This window comes from Xyrauchen texanus, chromosome 41 (genome assembly GCF_025860055.1).
Source record: "Xyrauchen texanus isolate HMW12.3.18 chromosome 41, RBS_HiC_50CHRs, whole genome shotgun sequence".
In the NCBI taxonomy this organism is placed as follows: Eukaryota; Metazoa; Chordata; class Actinopteri; order Cypriniformes; family Catostomidae; genus Xyrauchen; species Xyrauchen texanus.
Genome location: NC_068316.1, coordinates 32,802,354 through 32,827,451, shown reverse-complemented (window position 1 = coordinate 32,827,451; position 25,098 = coordinate 32,802,354). Strand labels below are relative to the sequence as shown.

The following is a 25,098-nucleotide window of genomic DNA, read 5'->3' as shown; positions in this document are numbered from 1 at the left end:
ATGGATTTCAATCAATAGCTGATAGTTAAACACTTGCACACAGCCATTGGCCAAAGTGTGTGAACAATATGTCATTTTGACGTTCCTTTGTAACATTTGTAACAGCAAGACACTAAACTGATTGTTTATTAGTTTTTTTTAGTAATCCTCACTATATATATATATATATATATATATATATATATATATATATATATATATATAGTCAGTTTGTTTAAAAAAAAAATTTAGAAATCATTTTGCAGTGGTTTATGTTTATTTAATTCATTCTTTAGATTATCATAGGTTTAAAATGAAATAGTTTGTATCAGACTAATTCATAGTTTAATATTGAAAGTCTGGTTCTGGGACAAGGATACAACTGTAAAAATAATGCATAAAAGGTATTTGAAAAGTACCAAAAATCAATGATGAAGTCCTGGTAAAAGTGTTCATGTCCTTTTTAATGAGAACTTCATATAACAAAAATAAATACATGTTGAAATCTGTTCATTTAATAACAAAACAACCCCTGAGACATTTGCCTGAAGTTGAAGAAATAAACATTATTGTCTTTCCTCTGTAAAACACAAAATAATATGTTCAGAAGAATAATATGTTTTTATTTTAATAACGGCTTAAATTTTGGTCTGTTCCTTACATAAAGCTCTTGTATGACATTAGGAGACTTGGAATGTATCATATGAGTCATATGGACTACTTTATTAGTGATTATCACCATCCACATTTCAAATATCTCATTTTGTGTTTAATTTTTCTTTTTGAAGAAAGTCATACAGGTTTGGAACAAAGCTAGCTCTAACTGGGGGACTTGACAATCAAATTTATTTCAGGGGGTCCTACGTGATGTTTCAAATAAGAATATGATAACAGAGAGGATATTTAAAAAGATTAGTTCTCCCAAAAATAGAAATTCAGTCATTGTTTACTCATCCCTGTGTTGTTATAACCCGACATGACTTTCTTTTTCTTAACACAAAGGGAGAAATTGTAAAAAAACAAAAAACAAAAGTGCATCGGCAGTTTGTAGAGCTAAAAACAATAGTATAACAGTATAATTCAGAAGTCTAATAAATTATTCCATGAGAATCATGACTGTTATGAAAGCATACAATAAGGTGACAACAGAACACAACACAGCTGCACACAAAACAGAGAACAGAACTTACTAAACATGTCTGAAGTGTTTGTAGTTGAAGAATTGATGCATTTCTATGCCCAGCCTTATTTTTTTGAACATAATACTAATAAATCAAACAGAAACACAGAGGAGTCTACAGGCAGCCACAGTCACTCCGTGTCCTAAACTAATGGCAAACGACACACAAAATAAAAGGTAGATTTTCTATGGTAAACAGAGTTTTTGTCCTAACCATCCGTGACGAGTGACAGTACATTATATTCATTGTTCGTTTTCAATTTTCGGTAATTGGCACCAGTCGAAAAACTTAAATAAGAAAATTAATAAAATAAATAGATAAATAAGGCTGAGAATAGAAATTCATACATTTCTTCATACTATCAACTCTTCAGTCATGTTTAAAATTATTTGTTTTCTGTTTTGTGTGCAGCTGTGTTGTGTTCTGTTGTCGCTGTGGCAGATCTGATTTTAGATAAACAAAAGATTTTTCGCTTGAACACCCCAATGTCGCGAGGGGGCAGCGTGAACTGTTGCTCTCGTGCCCTATTATGAACGTGCACAGGAGATCAACGGTCAGTGAACATTTTCACGAAATAATACATTCAGTTTATTTCTCATCAAAACCTTATTGTATGCTTTCATAACAATCATGAGTTTAATGGAATAAATTATTAGACTTCTGAATTATATTTTTGTGTCCTTTTGAAGCTTGAAGAGGAGGTCACCATAAACTGCCATTGTATAACATCACTGAGCTCAACGTTTATTCACAATTTCTCCCTTTGTGTTCAGAAAAAGAAAGTCACACAGGGTTATAACAACATGAGTTGAGATGAGTAAACAATGATTGAATTTTTATTTTTGGGTGAACTATCCCTTTAAAGCATTAAGGAATGCAAAAGTGCTATTTTCATGTTTGAACTCATCCATTCTTCAAGGGTCAGTTGCTAATCGTCTGTCAGTGGTGTGATGAATGACGTGTGTGTTTCTGTGTGGGGTCAGTTAACACACCAACTCTCCTGTCAATATATTGTCTAGACAAAGCCTCACCTTAACAAACTCACTTTTTTATCTGTCTTGTGTCGGATGCTGTGTTAAAGGTTATGTTGTACTGGCTGATGTGACAGTCACATTGGACTCATACTGACAGTTTGTAGCATGGATGCAGCATCACGCAAATGTTCTCAGTTACCGATAAAATTGAAGAAATGTGCTATTTGCTGTCAGCCATGATTCATGTATTATACGAGTGCAAGTGTTTGCTAATAGGAGAGATATTGAGATAAAATGAGAAGTTCATCCCATTAGGGTACATCGTTTTATAAAGGTTATTAAAAGCACTACTCGTATATGTAGAGGTACAACTTTCTTAAAAAGGAAAGTATCAGAGTATTTGCTTGAACTCTCTCAATTCACACTAATTATGAGGGTAAAAAATGAACTTTTGAGGATGGTAATCAAAAGGTTGCTGGTTCGAGCTGATACAAACAGTCCTGTAACCTAAAGCTTTTGATCTAATTCGATTTATGTATGAGGTTGAATGCTTTGAAGTCATTTTGTTCATACTTGGTTTAAGTATTAAACTAACACTAAGTATTAAAATTCAGTGTATAAATTGTCCTGCACCATTTGTGTTATGTATATATTAATGCAAAGTGCTGTGCTTGGCCCTGTAATTGCGCTTGCGGTTATATTTTTTAATGTTTCTGTTTGGATGAAAAAGTACTGTATTTGATTAAAAAAGACAGATAAAAAACACTTATAATTTTAAGGATTCTATTTATTTCCATGGTAAGATTAGATTGAGTACATGCTTTTTCATTATTTACAAAGCTTTGAAAAAAAGCACATTTTAAAAAGCTTATTTGTCACAGCATACTGTTTGAACATCAGACGATTACTCATTAGGGACAACAAATCATAATTATTGGAAAACTATGTGCAAAATGAATCTTGGTTAAGACTTCAACTTGACCAAAAACACTTCGGCATAATCTCTAAACTTATAATACACTGCAAATTGTACAACAGTAATCAGTAATATCCAAATTATTCTGTAATTAATCACCAATCCACATCATCTGAAGTTTCTGATAATAATCATCTGACCGTTTACAGTTTACTAGATGAGAACGTCCCTCCTCTCCCAACGCCCGAGTTGAATTTGGCTGCCCCAGCGATCGATTCAGCTAGAACGACTGGTAGGCCGTTTTCGGTCTCGTACTGCATGGCCTGGGTGAATGAAGTGGAGTCAAAGGCAGCATTGTAGGCGGAGTTACGGTCAGCACGGAGACAGAGCTGCGGAAATGCACTGACCTGTTCAGCAAGTTCAAGAGCCACTTGAAGTGCTAAAACACACACACACACACACACACACACACACACACACACACACACACACACACACACACACACACACACACACACACGTTGGTGCACTATTATGAGGACTCTCCATAAACATAATGATTTTTATACTGTATGAACTATATATAGTATCCCCTAACCTAACCCTCACAAAAAACGTTCTGCATTTTTACATTTTCAAAAAAAAAATGTTTTGTATGTTTAAGCGATTTAAATTATGGGGACACTAGAAATGTCCTCATAAACCACGTTTTTAGCATAATACTCTTGTAATTACCAGATTGTAACCTAAAAAAATCCTAATAAATCAAAAATCTACTGAAAATTTGATAGAAATTATTTTTACTCAATAAATATTTAAATGGTTTGTTTATTTCACTCACTGTTTACACGATCATGGTTTTAAATATGTAATAATTAGAGAGTAGCATGAAGTCTCCACACATGCTATGTCTCCACGGTAATGCGCTCAACAAGCCACATGATAAAATGCGCAGATTGACGGTCTCAGACGCGGAGGCAACTGAGATTTGTCACTATGCCACTATGAAGACTTGGAGCGCATGTGGAATTGGGCATTCCAAATTTGGGAGAAAAGGGGAGGGGAAAAAAAAGAAACACTTCCCTTTTAATTATTTATTAAACATGTTAATGTCCTGCCCTGTAGTAAAATCACTGTAACACACATCCTCCGTGACATATTGCTGCATTCTTCATATCATCACTCATTCACAGCTGATACAGTATAAACTCATTTAGTCCACCTGTTTAGCACATGAAAGCCCTGGCCTCGCTCCACATCTCCTGTGGAAACTCCACTCGAGTGACACTCACTTTGACGCACTTCATTTTAACTATCTCTAAACAGCTCTGAGCTCATCTCATCTGGCCTGACTATGACTGTAGGAACTGCTGCCACATGACAATAGTTTAATGCAACATTCTCATGGGATTTTACATGGCAACTGGCAACTGCATATCATGGCGCCATTTTGTGGTCCATTCTGCATAACGCGGTGGCTAATTTTTGCTTATCGCGGCCCATTCGACACGTTTCAAGGCCGACGCACTTTTGGGCCAATCAGGGGCGGAATGGCCATCGGGAGAACCAAGCGGTCTGGTGGGTCAGCCTCGAAACGTGTCGAATGGGCCCACTGGGAAAATCCCCGGTGTGCTAGATTACCAGTCCAGGCCTGACTCACATACTGGACCAATATCAGCATATAATACAGTGGTGCAGATTAACTAAAATCCAGTGGAAAGCCCAGTATTCTAACAGTCTAAAACACTTTCATAAGAAATAAGGTATCAATGGCATGTCTTAAACATTGTTAAATGTATGACAGGTTTCTGGTTAATGATTTTCAATCGGTTCCCAATGCTCAAGCAGGTTTCAGGGTGTATGGGTACCATGGCCATCAGGCACAACTCTGTTTGCCAGTCCAAATGTCAAAGCCTCATGTGCTTTCACAGGTCTGCCGGTCAGGATGAGGTCTAGAGCCCGTGATAGACCAATCAACTGTGGCAATCTCACTGTACCCCCGTCAATCAATGGCACACCTGTGTGAGACAGACAGACACAGAGTCAAAGTATAAACACTCCTGATATTCACTGGTGGAAGATGAATTATGAACACACAGGCAATCAGACTGTGTACTTAATTGGGGATTAAAAATGGCATAAAGCATTTTTGTATTTTTTATTTGTGATCATATTTTTATTCATCATGTACACTGATGAGCCAAAATATTATGACCAGCTGCCTAATATTCTGTTGGTCCTCCGCGTGACACCAAAACCGCACCAACCTGCTGGGGCATGGACTCTACGAGACTCCTGAAGGTGTCCTGGGGTATCTGGCACCATGACATTAGCAGCAGATGCTTCAAATCCAGTAAATTCCCAGGTGGTGCTGCTGTGGATTGGGCTTGTTCGTCCAGCAGCACATCCCACAGATGCTCAATCAGATGGAGGTCTGGGGAATGTGGAGGCCAGGGTAACACCTTGAACTCTTCATCATGTTCCTCACCATTCCCAAACAATGTGTGCAGTGTGGCCGGGTGCATTATCCTGCTGAAAGATGCCACTGCCATCAGGGAATACCATTGCCATGAAGGGGTGTACCTGGTCTGCAACGATTTCTAGGTAGGTGGCACGTGTCAAATTGGCATCCACATGAATGGCCAGACTCAGGCTTTTCCAGCAGAGCATTTCCCAGAGTATCACACTCCCTCAATCAGCTTGCCGTCTTCCCACAGTGCATCCTGGTGCTATCACTTCCCCAGGAAAACAGCACACACGTGCACGACTGTCCAAGTGATGAAAACGGGACTCATCAGACCAGGCAACCTTCTTCCAATGCTTCAAGGTCCAGTACCGACACTCACATGCCCATTGAAGGCACATTCGAAGATGGACAGGGGTCATCTTGGGCACTCTAACTGGATTCCGGACCCATACACACCAGAGTGCATTGCACTGTGTTGTGACACATTCGTCCCATAACAATCATTAATGTTTTCTGTGACTTGTGCGACAGTAGAACTTCTGTCGGTTCGTACCAGATGGGATAGCCTTAGATTCCCTCATGTATCGATGAGAATTGTACACCCAACACCCTGTCGTCTGTTTGTGGTTTGTCCCTCCTTGGACCACTGTCAATAGGTACTCACCACTGCTGACCGGGAGCACAAAAGAGATTATCAATGTTATTCACTTCACCTGTGAGTGGTCATAATGTTTTGGATCATCTGTGTATATTATATGATGAATATAATTTTTTAATTTGGCTTTGTGACTTTTTAAATGATAAAATAATGAATGCCTATTCTAATACAAACAGTAAAATCCTTTTCTTTAAACCAGGTTTAAAACACTTTATCAATTCAATTATACCTTATTCATATTGTAAATTATAATGTTCTTATGCCTGTAGTTTGTGACTATTATAGATTAGCCACAGTAGTGGTTATTCGAAGGGATATCGAATCGGGTTTGATACTGTGCTCATGTACTTGTCCTAAAAATGCTCAGATACCAAAAACCTAAACAATTATTTAGTTTGCATGTGCTGTGCAATTCATAGTAAATTTATCTCGTTTTAAGAATGTTTGAATGTAAATGTAAAGCCAGCTGCTCACAGCAAGGACATCTAAAACATGCATGCAGCATATAGACAACATATTTATTTTATTAAATAGCAGCCTTTTACGGTTTCATAATTATACTGGGTAACATAGTGACCTGCTTTTCTGGAGTTGAGTAGCCATCGTCAAAAACACACAGAAACGGAAAGTGCTTGACTCCAAAATAAAAGCTTGAGTGAAAAAGTATGACAGTATATAAAAGTATCACTACTGTCCATAGAAATTCATTCCTGATATAAATCTATTTTCAAAGTCATCTAAATCAAAAAGCATTTATCTAAATACTTTGTCACTAAGCAAGTGTCCGCGTGGTCGACTAATCGCAGGGCTCGACAATAAGGACTGCAAGTGTGAGAAAGATTAAGGCCAGTTGCTAGAACAGTCACTTGCCCGATTGGGCCAGTGCTGCAATTATAACATTTAGTGCAAGCAAACAACAAGCGACAGAGCACACAAATTACACGGAACAAACAAAGTCTCCTAACCTAGGAGTGAGCACAAGTAGATTTATCTCACAAAGATGCGCAAATGCATAATATACTGGAAGTGCCAAAGTAGAGTTGAGTGCACGCACAAGATCGAGCGCACTCAGAGCACTGTCCTCGCTCTTTTCCAAGTGTCTTAGCAGCAGCTATTACCAATGTGTAATAAATAGCAGGAAAAAAAACCCACTTAATGAATTTCGTCGAGGGATTTAACGTCTTGTGCAACATTTTAAGTATCCCCGCACATTCAGTGTTCACGGTGCACTAAATCCTCACATTTTTCAATGTTTACATGGTGGTGAAAAATTAGTAATCCACACATTGTAACACAAGAAATCAACAGTTTCTTTCTATAGGACTGAAAATCCATGTCTCTCCATGCATATGTCTCATCATCATCTACTGAGCCTACAGTAGACTTGACCAATTAAATCAACCCCAGATCAAAACACTGCCTCCAGAGGCTTGTACAGTGGGCACAATGCATGACGGGTGAATCGCTTCATGCACTACCATTCTTAACCTGACCCGCCCATCACTTTGGAATAGGGTAAATATGGACTCATCAGACCAGATGACCTTTTTCCATTGCTCCACAGTCCAATCTTTACGCTACCTAGCAAACTGAAGTCGTTTTTTCCAATTAGCCTCACTAACAAGTGGCTTTCTTGTGGCCACACATCTGTTAAGTCCCAATCCTGTTAGTTCTCGTCACATTGCCACATTTCATATGTAGAAATGCTCTTACTTTCACTACTAAACATAGCTCTACTGTCGATTTTTTACGATGCGACTTCACAAAGCATTTTAGTGATCTCCGATCACAATCATGATTTTTTTAAGATGACATATCTACAAAACTGACGGTTCACCAATATCCTTCTATCTTTTACTAATGCATTGGACAGTTCTTAACACAATTCCAGTGATTTCAGCAATTTCCATTTCATTTACTTGATGCAGGCCAACAATTTGCCCCTTCTGAAACACAGTAACATCTTTTCCATGACCATGGGATACGGCTTCTGACATGGTTGTTTAAGAAATGAGAAGCTACACACTGCATTAGTTAGGGTTAAAAGAATTGCTGCCAGCTGAAACATATTAATCACTACAATAATGATCCAATCATAGTATCTGCTTATTTAGATCCAAACGGCAACTATTTTTTTTGGCCAGGCAGTGTATTTTGATTCTTATTGAATTATACTCTATTGGTATTCGGTTCTTGTCAGAGTCATGCAAACCAATGGATGAGGATCTCTTTTTTTGGTGGAAGAAATGCAGAGTAGCACAAGCAGGTTATCAGACCAGTAGTATGCATGTGTGTTAAGTCTCTGAACACTGACGGAGCACATTTAATAAAAAGCAACACTTGTTTTCTGAATAAAATCTGAAATTAAGAAAAAATGTGAAAGCATTTAGTCAGTAGACTCAAAGTTTAGATACTGTATGCACGTTACCCTAATGCTGTCTGTATTGGTTTCAATTGTTTTTTTGGTCTATTGGACAGGTCTTTGTGTGAGTGAAAATGTTTATAGAAATATAATTTTCACGTAGAGTACGTGTCTTACTATTCACTTCAATTTAATTTCAGAGTAATCAAATCACTCATTTTTGGGGGGTTAGAAATTACTCCGAAATGCCCATCCCTATTACTAACTCTCATCCCTAACATTATTCTCTGAAACAGTGTAAACTGTAGTGTGTAGGATCACATAGAGGATTGGAGGTACCACTGAGACACTGATAGGTCAATAGGACCTCAATAGTAGCCAATAAGGCCATATTAGGGAATTTAGCATGCAATTTAATATGGATTAAACCTTCACTACTGTATAAAATCCTCTAGCACACACACACACACACACACGCACGCAGACATTGAAGTTGTACAATGCCTTTTCAGAAATAAATGACTTCATGTCAGTAGTTAGCACCTGGCTGATTTCAGTGCAGTTCAGGTGTTTGACTGAATGAAAAGATCTTTCTGTGTAACCCTGAGCCTGTGGTTAACCTTTAATGTCTTCCTGTGTGAGTTTATGCTGGTGATACTGGAATCCACAACATCAAAGTCCCAACAACCCTACAACACAAGCTCACTCACACAATACCATTGAGGTAATGCCATGATACACCATGCAGACAACTAGAACCTTTACACAAATATACAATTACGCAAACACAAATCACAGCTAAACAAGCACACTGATCTTTAAGATCTGACCTACATCTGTAAAAGTAGTACCAACAATATACAAAACAAAGTACCTGAGTGTTTATACTGGGAAAGCATTTATTTCAGTTAGGGTTTTCAAAAGATCAAACAAAGTTACTTAGGAAATGACGGCGATTAAAATTTCCCCAGGAACAGTCAAATCAGAATTGATGAATTTTGTATCTTTGAGTCTTAGCATTGTAAGCCAAACAAGGACCTGAAAGTTGAAAGAGAATGCGTTTAAAATTTGAGAAAGGTCGAGTCATTTCAGTTGCTGGCAGCCACTCTGGTGGCTGAGGTGAACAAATGGAAAGTACATTCAGAACAACCAACTTTGACCACCTGAGCTGTTGGATCAGATTCAAGTCTGCAGTTAGAGCTTCAACAGAAATGATAGACTCAAATTGGACAGATCTTCTGGTGTCTGACAAAAGAAACTGCATTTCGTTTGAGCCGTGAACACAGTCAACTCACTATGCAGCTCATAAATCTATGACAAAAGACAGATTGTTAGTTTACGTGGGAATCCTCATGATACCATTAACTCTTGCAACGTTAGCTGATAATGTGTCCTTAAGTAAGCCAAGCTCTCCAAGTTGATAATTGAAAAGAACAGTTACAGTGAACAGGAAATGGTATTTGCAACCCACTTCCGTAAATGTATTTCTGAGTAAAACAGAATATTCAAGAAAACAAATGGTGGGACAGGATTTTTTCCTTTCATAAGGATCAGACATTCTGAAACAGACTAGACTCAAGACATGAATTTGAGTTTGCAGTGGATTGTGTATGACTACTCCTGAAACACAGGGTTGATTTAATTGGTCAGGTCTACTGTAGGCTCAGCAATGGTATGCGGCAATAAAATGAAGTCAGCTGACTACCTGAATGTACCGAATGACCAGGTTATCCCATCTATGGATTTTTTCTTCCCTGACGGCACAGCATATTCCAGGACGACAATGCCAAGATTCATCTGGCTCAAATTGTGAAAGAGTAGTTCAGAGGACATGAGGAATAATTTTCACACATGAATTGGCCACCACAGAATCCTGATTTTAACCCCATTGAAAGTCTTTGGGATGTGCTGGAGAAGGCAGTGTACTTTCACCATGTTCCACACATAATGTTATCTTAAGACATCAAAACAATTGTACTATTGCGTATGACTTGTAAAGCCTTTTTTATAATTCCTCTGGCACTGCAACGCATTTCGCAACTAAGCTCTCAATGGCCTGAGACATTTATACTTGATGCATACTTCAGTGTCTCTCTTTTATGAACACAAGATGACAGTGCAGAGAAAACATCAGTAAATAAAGCAAGAGTAAAGAAGCACTTTGCTGAACTTTACACTTTTACACTATTATAATACAAGCCAGGTATTATAATATTAATTCATGTTTGCTAGTCACATCAAATTCTGTCATCATTTATTCTCACCCTAATATTGTTTCTAGCCCGTATGACTTAATTTCTACCGTGTGTTACAAAAAGATCATGATAGGAAGAATGTTAGCCTCCGTTACATTCCTTTTCATTGTATGGAAAACGATGCAATTAAAGTGTTTATTGATAAGCAAATTATTTGAACATGCATACACCTATGCAAAAGCAAAACACGGCTGATCAGAATTCCTGTGGCAAAAGGTTTTAACGATAGATAATTAATGTACTCTTCAGCACAGGATAAAATGTTATATCTAGGTTTATCATAAATAAACAAAGAAGCAGAAAGAAATGTATACATTTTAAGTTGGTATTGTTTGAGTAAAAACTTTGTATCAAATGTGTCATGATAAAAAAATCAACAACAACAACTTAATCTTGCAACACTCAAAGTGAATGTGTTTCATAACAGCCGTTTTGTGCAAGATATAGAATATGGATAAACCAATTGCTAAATTGTCCATTTTGGAAGCATTGGAATCAAAAGTATTATTCTTCCATCTGAATTTATTAGCTCACATGTATGCCATGTTCACGTGCAGGACTCACATTCTCAATCATTAATGAAATTGTGCCAGTCTCCGGAGATGGACTCCTCCGCTTGCACACTGAAAACACGGTAAAGTGTAGGCATAAAGTGCATGCTAAACCTGTATGCCTTATTATTAGGACAGTAACCCCCACGCTTGATAAACTCGCAAGAGCGTATTGCTTCTAGTGTTATGGTTAGAGTGAGACTCACAAAACTTTTGCAGCTCGAGGTTTACTGTAGAAATGACAGAAAACAAACATGCTTATTTGGTGAACGCATCTGAAATGTTTTCCTTGTATAGTGGTTGTAAAGAGATAGATCTCAAAAATCTTTCATTTGCCCAAAGAAAAAATTATAGAAAATGCAATTGCCAGAGGGGTGGCCAATGGGGTCAGTCTATGGTGGCCATGGCCACACCTGGCCACTCCCTAGCAGACACAATTTATTAATATATGATCATTTTCCACCCTGTATTTGGCCCTCTGTCTGAAATGCTTGTTTTTGACATCTTCAAAGTAAAAGGCCACTTTTATGATTGGCTAACATCACGCAGCCCCTCAAATTCAGCAACCTCAATCAGAAGAGAATGAATAAGCCCTACAACATTATAAAACAAAAATGCAGTGTTTACGCATAACGCACATTCAACGCATTGCATCTGAATATATGAAACTGTTCATATCAAGCACAACTGTTAACACTCAGCACCATAAAATATCAAACAAACATTTGAAATATTCATGAATGAAAGGGTATACTTATGTTTTTGAAGTGTTTTTAACTGCCCCATCCTCTAATAATTGTTCCTTTGCAAAGCTTGACTCGTATTTTGACTGTTAACAAGTCATCCACACTGATATGAGCAGAAAAAAAAAAAAATCCACACACATCCAAAGAACTGTGAAATTACGCACACATATACTGTAGGCGCAATGAGGTGTATATCACCAGAAAACACACCGAAATGGTCCAAGACGACCATCAAAGATATCCTATCTTTACATACACCAACAATTCAAAATAGTGCAGATGTGCGAAAGAACGCATCCTTGACGGAGGCAGCAGCTGAATAAAATCATTACTTCTCCCTTTCAGAGAGATACATGACAACAGTCAAAGAGTCTGTGTAGTTCATGTTTATATTCAAAATTATTCAAAACAGGCCAGATGAGTCTCCTTTGTTGTTATGTTAGGAATAGTTCGACACACAAGGCCTGCCATCTTGACTTGAACTGTGCACCAGTGGGTGGGGCCAAGGGTGTGATGCATGTTATGGGATGTGCAAATAAAAATCTGTTTCGTGATGTCAGATTTCAAAACGAGATGTTTCAGCAATGTGGCAACTATGTATGCTTTTTTTAGACTGGGGAGGAAGTTTTGATTTCTGAAATTTACAATTTGTATTTATTGTACAGTTACCTCTAATACTGTACGCTGCCTATCTTAAGAAACAACCTCAAGAAACATGTTTATAATGCCTTAAAATGTTGCCCGTGTAGGCAGGTTTTGAAACAGTGCCATTACTTCCCTTAAGGTTTAATGTGTAACTATAATAGTTCACAGACTTACACATGGCTTTCCGCTTTATTTGTAGGGTTTTTTTCTTTCTGTTTGGTGGCTCAATGTACTATCTGAAGACACAACAGGAAGCTATCATTCTGTTGAGGCAAGTATCTGGCCACATCAGAGAGACACCAGTGAGTTTTGGTGGCATATTTTCCTTTTCCAAGGCTGCCACCCCCATCCGCTTCTCTTTTTCGTTTCTTTCTCTCTGTCTACCACCACGAGGGATTCCCCTTGGCGGTTCCATCTCGGTCTCCCAAATACAGCCCTAAAAATTCACTTGCCAAAACAAGATTAGGTAAAATAAAACCTACAAGCAGGATGTTAAAATAAACCCTTTCCACTGATGGTGGCCAAGACATCTATTATGTGAGATGAATGGTGTTTAAGGGCCTGCTGTGCGCTGCGGGATAAGTACAGGAGAGAGAGGAACATTTTGAGGAAATAAGTGGGTAGTGTCAGAGCTCAGAGTCTTGTTCTGGGAGAAAAAAGTTTCTAAATGACAGTTCTCATTTAAACTCCATCACAGTGGAGCAGTCTCAGGAACCAATGTGTGGCTACAACAACACAGAAGATGTTTAGATGTTCAGTTCAGAACTGTAACATGGCATAGTTATCATATAATCAATTGGATTCACTCATGACTTTCTAAATAAACTAGATTTTTATTTAAATTTTTTATGTGTAGTAATGTAAACACAAATGTATCCTGATGCACCCCGGACAAGACCTAGGGCCGCCTACTCACCTGTTAATGAACAATTGTGCTTCAACAAAGTTTTAATATTTTGCGAGTATGGCTTTAAAAGGAAATGACAATCAAATTTGGTATACTGAGTAGTCCAAATTAGTCCATATTTGGTCAATTTGAACACATATACATGCATAAGAACTTCACTGAACTTTGTGTGCATGACATTAAAATACAGAGAACAGGAATTATGTGCAACACATCTGATGTAAAGTCATTTCAGGAGTTTGACTAAAATAACAAATGAGCATTCCGCTCGAAACTGCACATTTGTGGCGAGATTAAAATTTGGACATATTTGGAAGCAACAGTGTGTTGACCTTTGTTTGTTTTTTGTTTAGATTTTTTGAAGGGGGGGGGGGGGGGACAAACGATAATAACTTTTAATCTAATTACTTACACAAGATGCCAATTAATTAATTTAAAATAATCGCAATTCATCGCAAATAGCAATATTTTCTGAAAAGGCCCCCAAATAAGCACAATTTAATATATAGTAATTAAGGTTGAAGATTTCACATGTTAATTCAGTGCATGGGTCTAGTGACCCTTTTTTTAAGTTTTGAACTACATTTAACTTGACATATCGTCCTAAAAAGCAGTGTTTATGGCTAAAGATGCTGAAAACCAGTGAAACGCAATATAACAACACAGATTTTACAGTGAAACCTGAAACAGTAAGTTAACTTTTATTTAGCTAAAATAGATCTGTGCTTATTGAAATTCTTAACACTGACCCCAGTATCTAAAGCGGTAAGTGTTATTGGGTATATTGGCACACGTGAGCTCCATTTTTTGGGGCACCAAAAGAGAGTTGTGAAGCGAGTTGTTTTCAGCTGTGCCGGCTGTAATACAGTGAAGAGTAATGCATATTTTATAAACTGTACCCTCTTGACTTGGGATCGATGCCTTTTTCAAGCATTTCCCAGAGATTATCAATTTATATAGTAAATTTTTTCAGATGCTTGTGTAACAATAGTCTTTGTCTCTTCAAACATATTTCTCAACACAATTATAAAAGTTACAAGTATGTTGTTTTGTGGTTAGACAACTTGAATTAAAACCTATTCAATGCTACATAGAGAGAAATTGCATATTTAAGTATAAAGTATATTTTACTACCATCTCCTGTGCCGCTTCAGCTCGTCCTGTGTGTGTGTGTGCTTCAGTAAATTGTATAAATCACCCTCATGTGGACTACCAATGCTATAACGCCAGACAGAGGCCAACTGAGTGTTTTGGAAAACACGCAAATTGGATTTCTAATATAAATGTTAGCTAATTTTTATATAATCGATGCCTCAAAAAATATATAGATAAAATAACGCATCGATCAATAATCATATTTTATGACATCTAGTACTCTCCCACCCCAAAAATCAGTGAAGTAAAAATGTAAGAAGGAAAACACAACCTCTGAATCACACTTGTCACTGATTTTGCAATTTTACTTCCTGGTTTCAACGGGGGATCTGAACCCGGGTCTTCCATACTGATGACGCATCACGAATCCGTTTGCACCACAAGGGAAGATCATACCTAACGATTTGATTATTTATTTATTTATAAACGAAAAGATATGTATTTATTTGTTTTGTTTTGCCCCATTGTAGAATATTTTTTTTTAAATTAGACGCTAATTCCATGATGGCCTTTATTTGTTTTTTTTTTATTATTATGAAAAAGCCTATATTATAAAAGAAATGTACAGTAATGTGTAAGTAACATAAGATGTTTCACAAAAGCATTTGCCTTAAGATGGTTATTTATATCTTCAGATTTAATATGTTAATAGGAAATATAAATGCTAGACTCTGAAACATTACTTTTGCAAATAGAAAAGATTAGAATAGAAGAACAGGGAGACCTGCAACAGATCTCATGGCCCACACATATATATGTAGCAAGCGTGGCTCAGCCCCACCCAAATATTCATCCACTTGAAAGCAAAGGTTCATATTATAAACTGCAATGATGTCATTTGTTTGCCCGTAAATGTAAATGCAAATATAATGGCTTCTTCCTGCTCTCAAAAGACCAGAGAACTAATTGGATTAAGGAACAAAGACTTCAGGCTGACCAGCTATCATTTTCCGAACATTCCCACCCTGTGAAATCCTTCCAGCAGCGCTACCCTCACCTCCGTCTGCTTCCTCTCAAACAGCTTAATAAAGTAAGACCCCTGCTCCTTCCAGGGGCTGATCATACACACCTTATTACCCCAACACACCTGTGAAATTAGACCCTCCTGGAGCCCCTGCTGTAATCAAGTCCCAACTTGGCTGGACACTGCAGGGCCCTGCAAGAGATCTCACTTGCTCTCCCTCTGCTCATTTTCAATACATCTCCTTTAAATATACAGTCAATACATCCACCTGATGACAACCACCATAATGTACAGAAACTGGCAGCTGGATGCACTACCTCAGAGAAGCATGAAAGCTGTGGTTCGTTCTAAACAGGACCAAGAGGCAATGCACCAGCTTGAGACCCAAACCATCAGAACACCTGTTGATGGCGACCTACGGTATGCCACACCTCTTCTCCGTACAGACCCCTGGTCCCCCTGAAGGCCCCTAAAGAGGTAGTTATGTCCTGTCTTCGCAGCTGTGAGAAGCGAATCCTTCAAAACCCACAACAGGCAGAAAAATCCAGAAATTAGTTAATGCTGGGTGTGTCAAGAAGTTGTCCTCATCTGAAATAAGGGAACTCCCTAACCTCTCCACCATCATCTTACCTTGCTGCCTCACACCTCAGTCAGTAGACACCTCCTTAGCCATCCAAGACCTTCACATTTTCTGTGATGCATCAGAGCACTCCTATGGTGCGGTTACATACATGCACACAGAAGATGGTCAGCATTATAAATCAATGATGCTGTCTACCATGGACACATCCTTTGCACTACTACTGCCAACAACACAAATAAATGGTTAATAAAGTTTGTATCGATGCACCTGGTGTAGATGGCCTCAAGCCGTTGCATCGCTTTACTTCAAAAGGACACACCCAGTGTAAACAGGATGTCAGCAACGCAGTCATGACATGTGAAATATTGATGAAGGAAACCGTTTACTCGGTTTTTGTAAAATCGCACCAAAGTGTTTTTAACTGTCCCATCCTTCAATAACAGTCCCTTTGCAAAGCTTGAATCGTATTATGACTTGTATGATATGAACCGAACATATAATCGACTCAAAAATGTGCTAAAGACACATCCAGTTTCTAGTATCATTCAATCAAGTTTTCATACTCCAACATATAAAAATAGCGCAGATAGATGAAAGAACGTGAGGCAGTAGCTGAATGGCAGAGAGCTTCTCTTCAGAGTTGTAACTTGACACAGTGTCTTTTAAAAGCGGCCCAAGATATGCATCAAGCTGTCAAAGATGTCTGTCTGTGCATGTTTATGTAGAAAAAACATTTAAATCCAGATAGGCACATTGTCCACTTTGGAAGAATATCCCATAACAGGCCCATCTCTCTTCTCTTCACCTGTGTGATTGACTGAGCACCAGTGGGCGGGGCCAAGGGTGCAATGACGGAAAAATATACGTTGCATATGCAGATGTATTTGGTCCTTGGGACGTCATAATTTCCACAAATTCCAAACGAGCCATTTTTGTAGCTTGGTTTAAATAAATGTTATTTTTCTATTAAGGAGGAAGTTTTCAGTTCTGAAATTTTTTGTATGTTTTTATAGTACATTGACCATTTATTTCAAAAGATCAAGGAACATTTTATTCCTCATGTCCCCTTTAACAACTGGACAAGGGTAAGAACAAGTTTGCACATTGTGGACTTTTCCTGTGTTTGTAAGGACGAAAAAAAACCACAAAATTATTACTGAATAAGGTGTGTAAGAGCAAGTGCAAAGTGAAAGCTGATCTAACACCCGAACTTATAAAATTATACTGTAGCCCACCATCAGAATAAAAACTCCCTAATGTACAGTTGAAGTCAGCAATTTTCATACACCTTAGCCAAATACATTTAAACTCAGTTTTTCACAATTCCTGACATTTAATCGTAGAAAACATTCCCTGTCTTAGGTCAGTTAGGATCACTAATTTGTTTTAAGAAAGTGAAATGTCAGAAAAAAAAAGTAGAGAGAAATATTTCTTTCAGCTTTTATTTCTTTCATCACATTTCCAGTGGGTCAGAAGTTTACATACAGTTTGTTAGTATCTGGTATTATTCCTTTTAATTTGTTTAACTTGGGTCAGACGTTTTGGGTAGCTTTCCATATGCTTCTCACAATAAGTTGCTGGAATTTTGTCCCATTCCTCCAGACAGAACTGGTGTAACCGAATCATGTTTTTAGGCCTCCTTGCTTGCACATGCTTTTTCAGTTCTTCCCACAAAGTGTTTTGTGATGGCCACTCCATTACCTTGACTTTGTTGTCCTTAAGCCATTTTGCCACAACTTGAGGTATGCTTGGGGTCATTGTCCATTTGAAAGACCCATTTGCAACCAAGCTTTAACTTCATGGCTGATGTCTTGAGATGTTGCTTCAATATATCCACATAATTGTCCTTTCTCTTTATGCCATCTTTTTGTGAAGTGCGCTAGTCCCTCCTGGAACCCCGCAACATGATGATGCTACCCCAATGCTTCACGGTGTGGGTGGTATTCTTCGGCTTGCAAGCCTCACCCTTTTTCCTCCAAACATAACGATGGTCATTATGGCCAAACAGTTCCATTTTTATTTTCATCAGACCAGAGGACATTTCTCTAAAAAAGTAAGATCTTTGTCCCCATGGCAGTTTTGGAGGAGTGGCTTCTTCCTTGCTGAGCAGCCTTTCAGGTTATGTTGATATAGGATTCATTTTACTGTGGATATAGATATTAGTCTACCCGTTTCCTCCAGCATCTTCACAAGGTCCTTTGCTGTTGTTCTGGGATCGATTTGCACTTTTTGCAAACTACGTTCCTCTCTAGAGGACAGAATGCATCTCCTTCCGGTATGATGGTTGTGTGGTCCCATGGTGTTTATACTTGCATACTATTGTTTGTACAGATTAATGTGGTACCTTCGGGCATTTGGAAATTGCTCCAAGGATGAACAAGTCTCGTGGAGGTCCACAATTTTTTTTCGTAGGTCTTTGCTGATTTCTTTATTTTCCACATGATGTCAAGCAAAGAGGCACAGAGTTTGAAGGTAGGCCTTAAAATACATCCACAGGTAAACCTCCAATTCAGTACAACTCCTATCAGAATCAAGTGGTCTAATGGCTTGACATCATTTTCTGGTATTTTCCAAGCTGCTTAAAGGCAGTTAACTTAGTGCACCTAAACCTCTGACCCACTGGAATTGTGATATATCCAATTGAAAGTAAAACAATCTGTCTGTAGCAATTGTTGGAAAAATGACTCATGTCATGCACAAAGTAGATGTCCTAAACAACTTGCCAAAACTATAGTTTGCCAATTTTAAATCTGTTAAGTGGTTAAAAAATGTGTTTTAATGACTTCAACCTAAGTGTATGTAAACTTCTGACTTCAACTGTATCTATGCATAATGCATCTGGTGGCAGAACGGCACTACTCTTTGACGATGCACTACACGAACGGCTTTCACTGTTGAACACTGCCTCCGTATTTATATGACCGCCTCCCACTGAACGCTTTTACATGTGCTCCTCCCACGAACACCACTGGGGGAGAAACGGGTGGAAGATCCCACGAATGGGCCCTCATGAAGCCACGGGTCCTGTGCTTAAGCCCATGTGTTAATGCGTGCCTGCTCCTTGCTGCAAAATGTGTGCTTGACATTTCACAATTGCTTGACACCTTGTACCTCCAGAATAACGTGGTTATATAATACATGCACAGATATAAATGAAAAGCTAATTTCAGCTTATTTTAATGTCAGAAATCAAAGGAGAATCAGATAAGAGTGTGTAGAGTATGAACGGAAAATCATGAACTCATTAATTCTGAATGCAATGCACACACTTTTGCGAAGTCTAAAAAATCTATACACACACACACACACGTTCATACCATTTAAAACCAAGAAATGGCTTATTTTTAAGGAAATATGTTTTATTCCCGTATGCTTGGGTATTTCTGCTGTTATATCAAACTAGTTAAGATTGTTTAGTTGTGTAGTTAAACTCTGAGGGCTTATATAAAGAATCTAAGAGTATATATTCACCTTTTAAGTGTACCAAATACAAGTTTCTTGGTATCAAATTAAACCTTACGACTCGCCCTAGCTGAATATATATATAAGGTTACATTAAAATGTATTCTGCTATGTTTTACCATATTTTGAGTGATTCCAACCACATCCGGACACTGTCATAAATTAGGCAAATGACTAGCCTTGACAAGACAAAGGGAACCATCTCACGCCAAAACTGAGGAGCCTCATTGGGTCATTCCTCCCAAAGGAGGCGTGACCTCCCTACCTTAAAAGTCAGGATCTGGTGTGGAATCGATCTCTTTTGTCTTCGCGCTCTTTTGCTTTTTCTTCCCTTTTTGTGTTACTCTCCTCAGACATGTCTTTTGTTTTATTTGGCATTTATCTCAGTCTGTTTCTTGTCTTCGGACAAAGCTCAACACTCTACGTTTTTGGAGCAGTCCGATATCCTCCGGGTGAAAGATCTCTCTCTCAGTTTCAACCGTTACTCCTAAGATGCTTTGAACTTCCCGCGAGCGATCCACGCTCGAGAAGCACCAAGAGAAATCCTCCATCTCACGGACGCAACGAGGACATTCACACACACACACGCAGTCTTGTTCGGCGACACAAAGGTCCATTTTGCAAGTATTATCCCATCTAAATTCAAATGCGTTAAAGTGTGTAAGTCCCTTGCTGGCTCTTAAGGTTTAACTGTTGTAACAAGTTTGCTATCAGTAATCTCTTTATTTTCCTTACTGTTTTACTTTGTTTGTTCTATGTTAAATGTGTTCTACGTTTGTTAAGTGTAGTGATATATCCTAGTTCCTTGTATTAAACCCAATTATACGCTTGATTGTCTGTGTTTGTTGGTCATAAAGCAAAGCCTCTTTAATGTGCGATCTAAAGCTACGAGCTGATATTATCAAAGTAAGTTAACGTGCTTTGATTAAGTAAGCTTATACTAAGAATAAACCTTCAGGAGAATTGATCAAGATTATCGAGCAAAGTGGTTTGCTGGACGAACTGATTGGTTGCGGTACGGGTTAATTCCATTAAGGTGTTCTGAAAATTAATACAGCCTGTCTGCATATGATGTATATTCCTAATTAATTATAATTCGTTGTGTTTAATTATCTATATATATCTGAAGCAGACTTTTGGGCTATATAACCCCTGTTTTGGGGCAATTTAGAATGTATTGTTACCTGGTTCAAACCGTATGATTAATCATTGATTAAAATCATTAATATTAATTGTACAATCCCCAAACCTGAACCAAGAAGCCCTACAAGTGTTTAGATGTAGGTCAGATGTCCAGATATCAGATATGTATCTGATTTAATATAAAAAAAATTGAACATTTTAGTAAAACATAAAATGGAACATAGTAAAGCGTTACTGTTTAATTTTTTTTAAAGTTTGCTCAACTACCTAACCCCAAGTAGAAGCAATAGTAATACTGATTCTTGATTTATTAACACCACAAATTATGTATTTTTGTTATGTATTTTCATTTCATCAGTAAGTAAAGGCCAGTGCTGTTGAAGACTCATAGGCTGCAGAAGTCTCGTCCTCATGGGTGGCAGGAGTGCAGTCGAGGCAGACAGTGTGAGGAACGGACACATGTGGGCAATGCTTTAATGATAGACATAGGGTGAAAATGGCTCTCTGTTTTAAAGCAGCAGCTGGAAAACTCTGCTCCTGTCAGTAAATTACAGCAATTCTGGCATATTAATACACGCTGTGGTCATATCTGTAGCATAAACAATAGGTCACAACTACACAGAGAATGGAACTGCCACATAATTCTCTTTTAGGTATTGCAAAACCATATCTGGATCTTTTAGCAACACAGACTTAAAGCTGATTTTATGGTTCTTACTGGAATTGACACATTTGAATTTAAGAAATAATACGTATTCAGTAGATATACATGTCAAATGTACTGAATATCAACACAGCTGTGATTTGCCATAGAGAACACTGACCAGTGGACTGATACTACCAGTGACCGCAAACATATACACACACATAAACACTGCAAGTTAAGCCAAACAGAACATCAAAGAAGAAAAAACAGTGGGCAACAAACCTACCAAATCTGCGGCAAAAAACACCCATGATGGAGCTCTCCTCCATGACTCTGAGGTCAGCCAGCAGGGCAAGCTCCAGACCCCCGGCCACAGCGTACCCACTGACTGCAGCGATCAACGGTTTAGACAGCCTCATACGAGATGGACCCTAAAGTACAGCAAACAACACACATCCCATTACTTTTGCTTTAAAGACCCAGATAATCAGAAAGACTGAGATATTACATTAAATTCTTCCCTATGACATTATCAGTGGCTTTTATATAAATTTTTACAACAGCTAGTTCCGGTTCTTGAATCTGATTGGACAAGAGGCGTCAAAGAGTGCTGAAATATGCTGCATCTAAATTATTAATAAATATTATACATTTACTTAAAAGACCCCGTGAAATAAAAATTTATGTTTTGCTGCTTTTAGTCCATATCTTTAAGGATACCTATATGCTTCTAAATGTTTCTCATATCTCTCTTTCATCTTGCTAAAAAGACATCCACAACTTCACATAGGGGTTGAGAAACCTTGTCCATTCAAATGCTTTCTAGAATGAGAACGCAGTCTCCCCTACACCTGTTCAGCACATTGTGCTGTGTTCTAACTGGCACTGATCATGCCTTCGCAGGGCACATCGAAGGGAGCACAATCCACGCTATATGGTCATTCCAAACAGATTTTCCAATAAGAATGGCTTAAAGAGATTTCTGACTGACCGTTATCACCTTTCAGCAATCTGAAGCTCTCACAGTGGAGGGTAATTCTTTCTTGGGATGTTCAGCTATAGTAAGTGTTCTTAATTCTTTATGCTAAGTGTATTGTGATTCAAAACATGGATGCATTATCTTTTACTCGCTTGTTTCTCATTCATCTGCACTAGACTTGCACAACAAAGACTGCAATGTGTTGTGTGTGTTTCTGGGCTGGTTATGGATTAATGCTGTCAGTTAATCAATGTTCGGTTCACAAGTCTCTGGAAAAGCTGGACGGTATTTAGATCACTTTTCAAGTTTCCCTGGTAAGCGGCTCTGACATGAGTGGAAAGGCATGGTGGAAAGGGGTATGAGTGTGTTGCTGTAAACTAAAGCATATTGGCTATTTTTTTAATGAGATGAGTTGTTCGACATGCCCACTTCCTGTTTTAGTACGAAATACATCTGAAGACCAAACAAAATGGCGCTCATCAAGGCCCTTCACAGGGACTAAATTAATGATTAAAACATTTAAATGAATAAAAATTGACTGAATATGGTTCACAAGACTCTAGACGGTCATTTAAGAGTTAAACTTCAGGCACACTGAGACACGAGACACAAAAACATGAAGGTGATCTCCGTAAAGCGCTTCTACATGCGCAGAGCCAACAAGAGCGCCTCTGGTAAGAAGTCTTTAAGGTTTTTCATTGAAACCTGCTTGGTTGTAAAGAGTAGCATCTCTACAGTAGTTTTGTTTGATATGCCACTTTAAAAAATCTGTTCATTTTTAATGCGACAGCACCCTAATAAACAAGAATTCATTCCCTCAAAGTAGAAAAACCATGTTAGTTATTTTGAATAACCTTCGACATTAGCACATCTGTGGGTCTTTCAGCTTGATTTTAATATATATTTTGTTATATTTTATTTTGTTATCACTGCACAGTACGGTTCCATTCATTAACATTATTTAATGCATTCCTATATTTACTGTACATTTTCACATTGAGAATCAATGGATTCATCCAAAACCTGAAAAAATTTAGCTTTCAGAGGCTTTATATGCAATTAGGATGAAAATAAGATTTTTTGCATTTCAAACGGGTTAAGTCATTTTCAATGTCATGCTCTTAAGGGAGCATCCTAAGTGCTTTCACTCCTATAATCTGACCAAAAATTCAGTTTCAGGCTGTAGATGATGTTTGGATCACTCAACATGATTAACAGACATGGGACAATGATAATCATTACGTAGATTCAGAATTTATAAAGAATAATTTTATTTTAACATAGTTGGAAGTGATTGGATGATGATGGACATTACTTTGAATCAGAATTAATTATGCTAATTACTGATGTAATGTCTGTAACGTCTCAAAAAACATGAATAACCAACAGTCCTGGAAACATAATAAACAATTTGATGACTTTCTATAGCTTGGTATTATTTAAAATTTCAAAACTTTGTCCAGCTGTCCACATATGTGAACATATATTTTTAGGAAGAATATTTGCTCTAGAAAAAAGAAATTCTAGTTACAAATCAAAATGGAAAATGTAAAAAAAAAAACACATACATCGGTTACGCTTGGGTCTCAGGAGATTAAAAAACCCTTTTTTTTTAAAAAACCGTATTGTTGTGTGACTACACCTGAGAAGAATAACTCTAGAAGACTGGAGGTCAGTATTAACACATACCATGGGCCCAGGACCTTTGCAGACATCTTGCTCCAATTTGAGGGAATCAGAACCATGGGCCAATGCCTTCAGATCAAAACCAGCACAGAAATTCCCTCCTGAAACAATCAAACTCAATTACACAACACAGTAGATGAAACCAAGAGAGCCAGACCATAAGTATGAGCAATAGTAAAAATTATGTTTGCCTAAACGACACTAATTAATAACTACATATCAATAATTTTCATGTTTAGGAAAGTGTACTTTATTCTTACAACATTGTGAAGTAAATTCAGACTACATAATGTATGAAATGAGCACTGATTAATGATAAAACTTACACTTTTATATAAAAAATAATTACTAATGTTACTGCAACTAGCATGCTAATTAGAGGAGTCATTTTCAAAAGTCAATTGATATGAATCAGTAAAAAGTTAGCAGTTAAAACAGTCCTCCAGACAATGTCGTTCATAAATCACTGATACAATCCAGCAGTAGAACAGCAATTATTCATAATTTCACTGAAATGTGAACATGGCCACAATTTTCTTAATGGCTTCCCAATGGACTTGTAGAATCTAGAGCAGTGAGTGAGCATGTGTAATGTGCTCAATTGCAATTTAATGTGCTTTTAAATGTCTTTGATACACAATGTTAAACAAAGACCTGAAGCTGTGTTAACAGTCCTGTGGTAATATGTGAGTACTTGTGTGGTCATCATTACCTTATTCACTGCTCAGAATTCAAGCAATTACAGTCATCTGTTCTCTACTGCATTCACTTCACCTGCTGATAGTCGTCTGGTTGGAATCCAGTTTTAGAGCATGGGAGCAAAAAATAACTTGTTTGAT

At 37.8% G+C, this 25,098-nt stretch overlaps 1 protein-coding gene across 4 annotated transcripts in view; it reads right to left on the bottom strand.

The window, feature by feature from the left end:
* Positions 1-2,916: 2,916 nt before the first annotated feature.
* Positions 2,917-25,098, bottom strand: part of zgc:101569 (uncharacterized protein LOC449822 homolog) — a 33,031-nt gene continuing 10,849 nt past the window's right edge. For 3 of the 4 annotated variants that reach the window (XM_052113360.1, XM_052113361.1, XM_052113363.1), the window contains 4 exons: positions 24,263-24,360; positions 21,881-22,025; positions 4,919-5,068; positions 2,917-3,489 (listed from right to left, as the gene is read on the bottom strand). In XM_052113360.1, coding sequence (XP_051969320.1) covers positions 3,254-3,489; positions 4,919-5,068; positions 21,881-22,025; positions 24,263-24,360 — 629 coding nt within the window. In that variant the 3' untranslated portion in view covers positions 2,917-3,253. The remainder of the gene's footprint in view (positions 3,490-4,918; positions 5,069-21,880; positions 22,026-24,262; positions 24,361-25,098) is intronic. The other variant, XM_052113362.1, reaches the window with a different exon arrangement.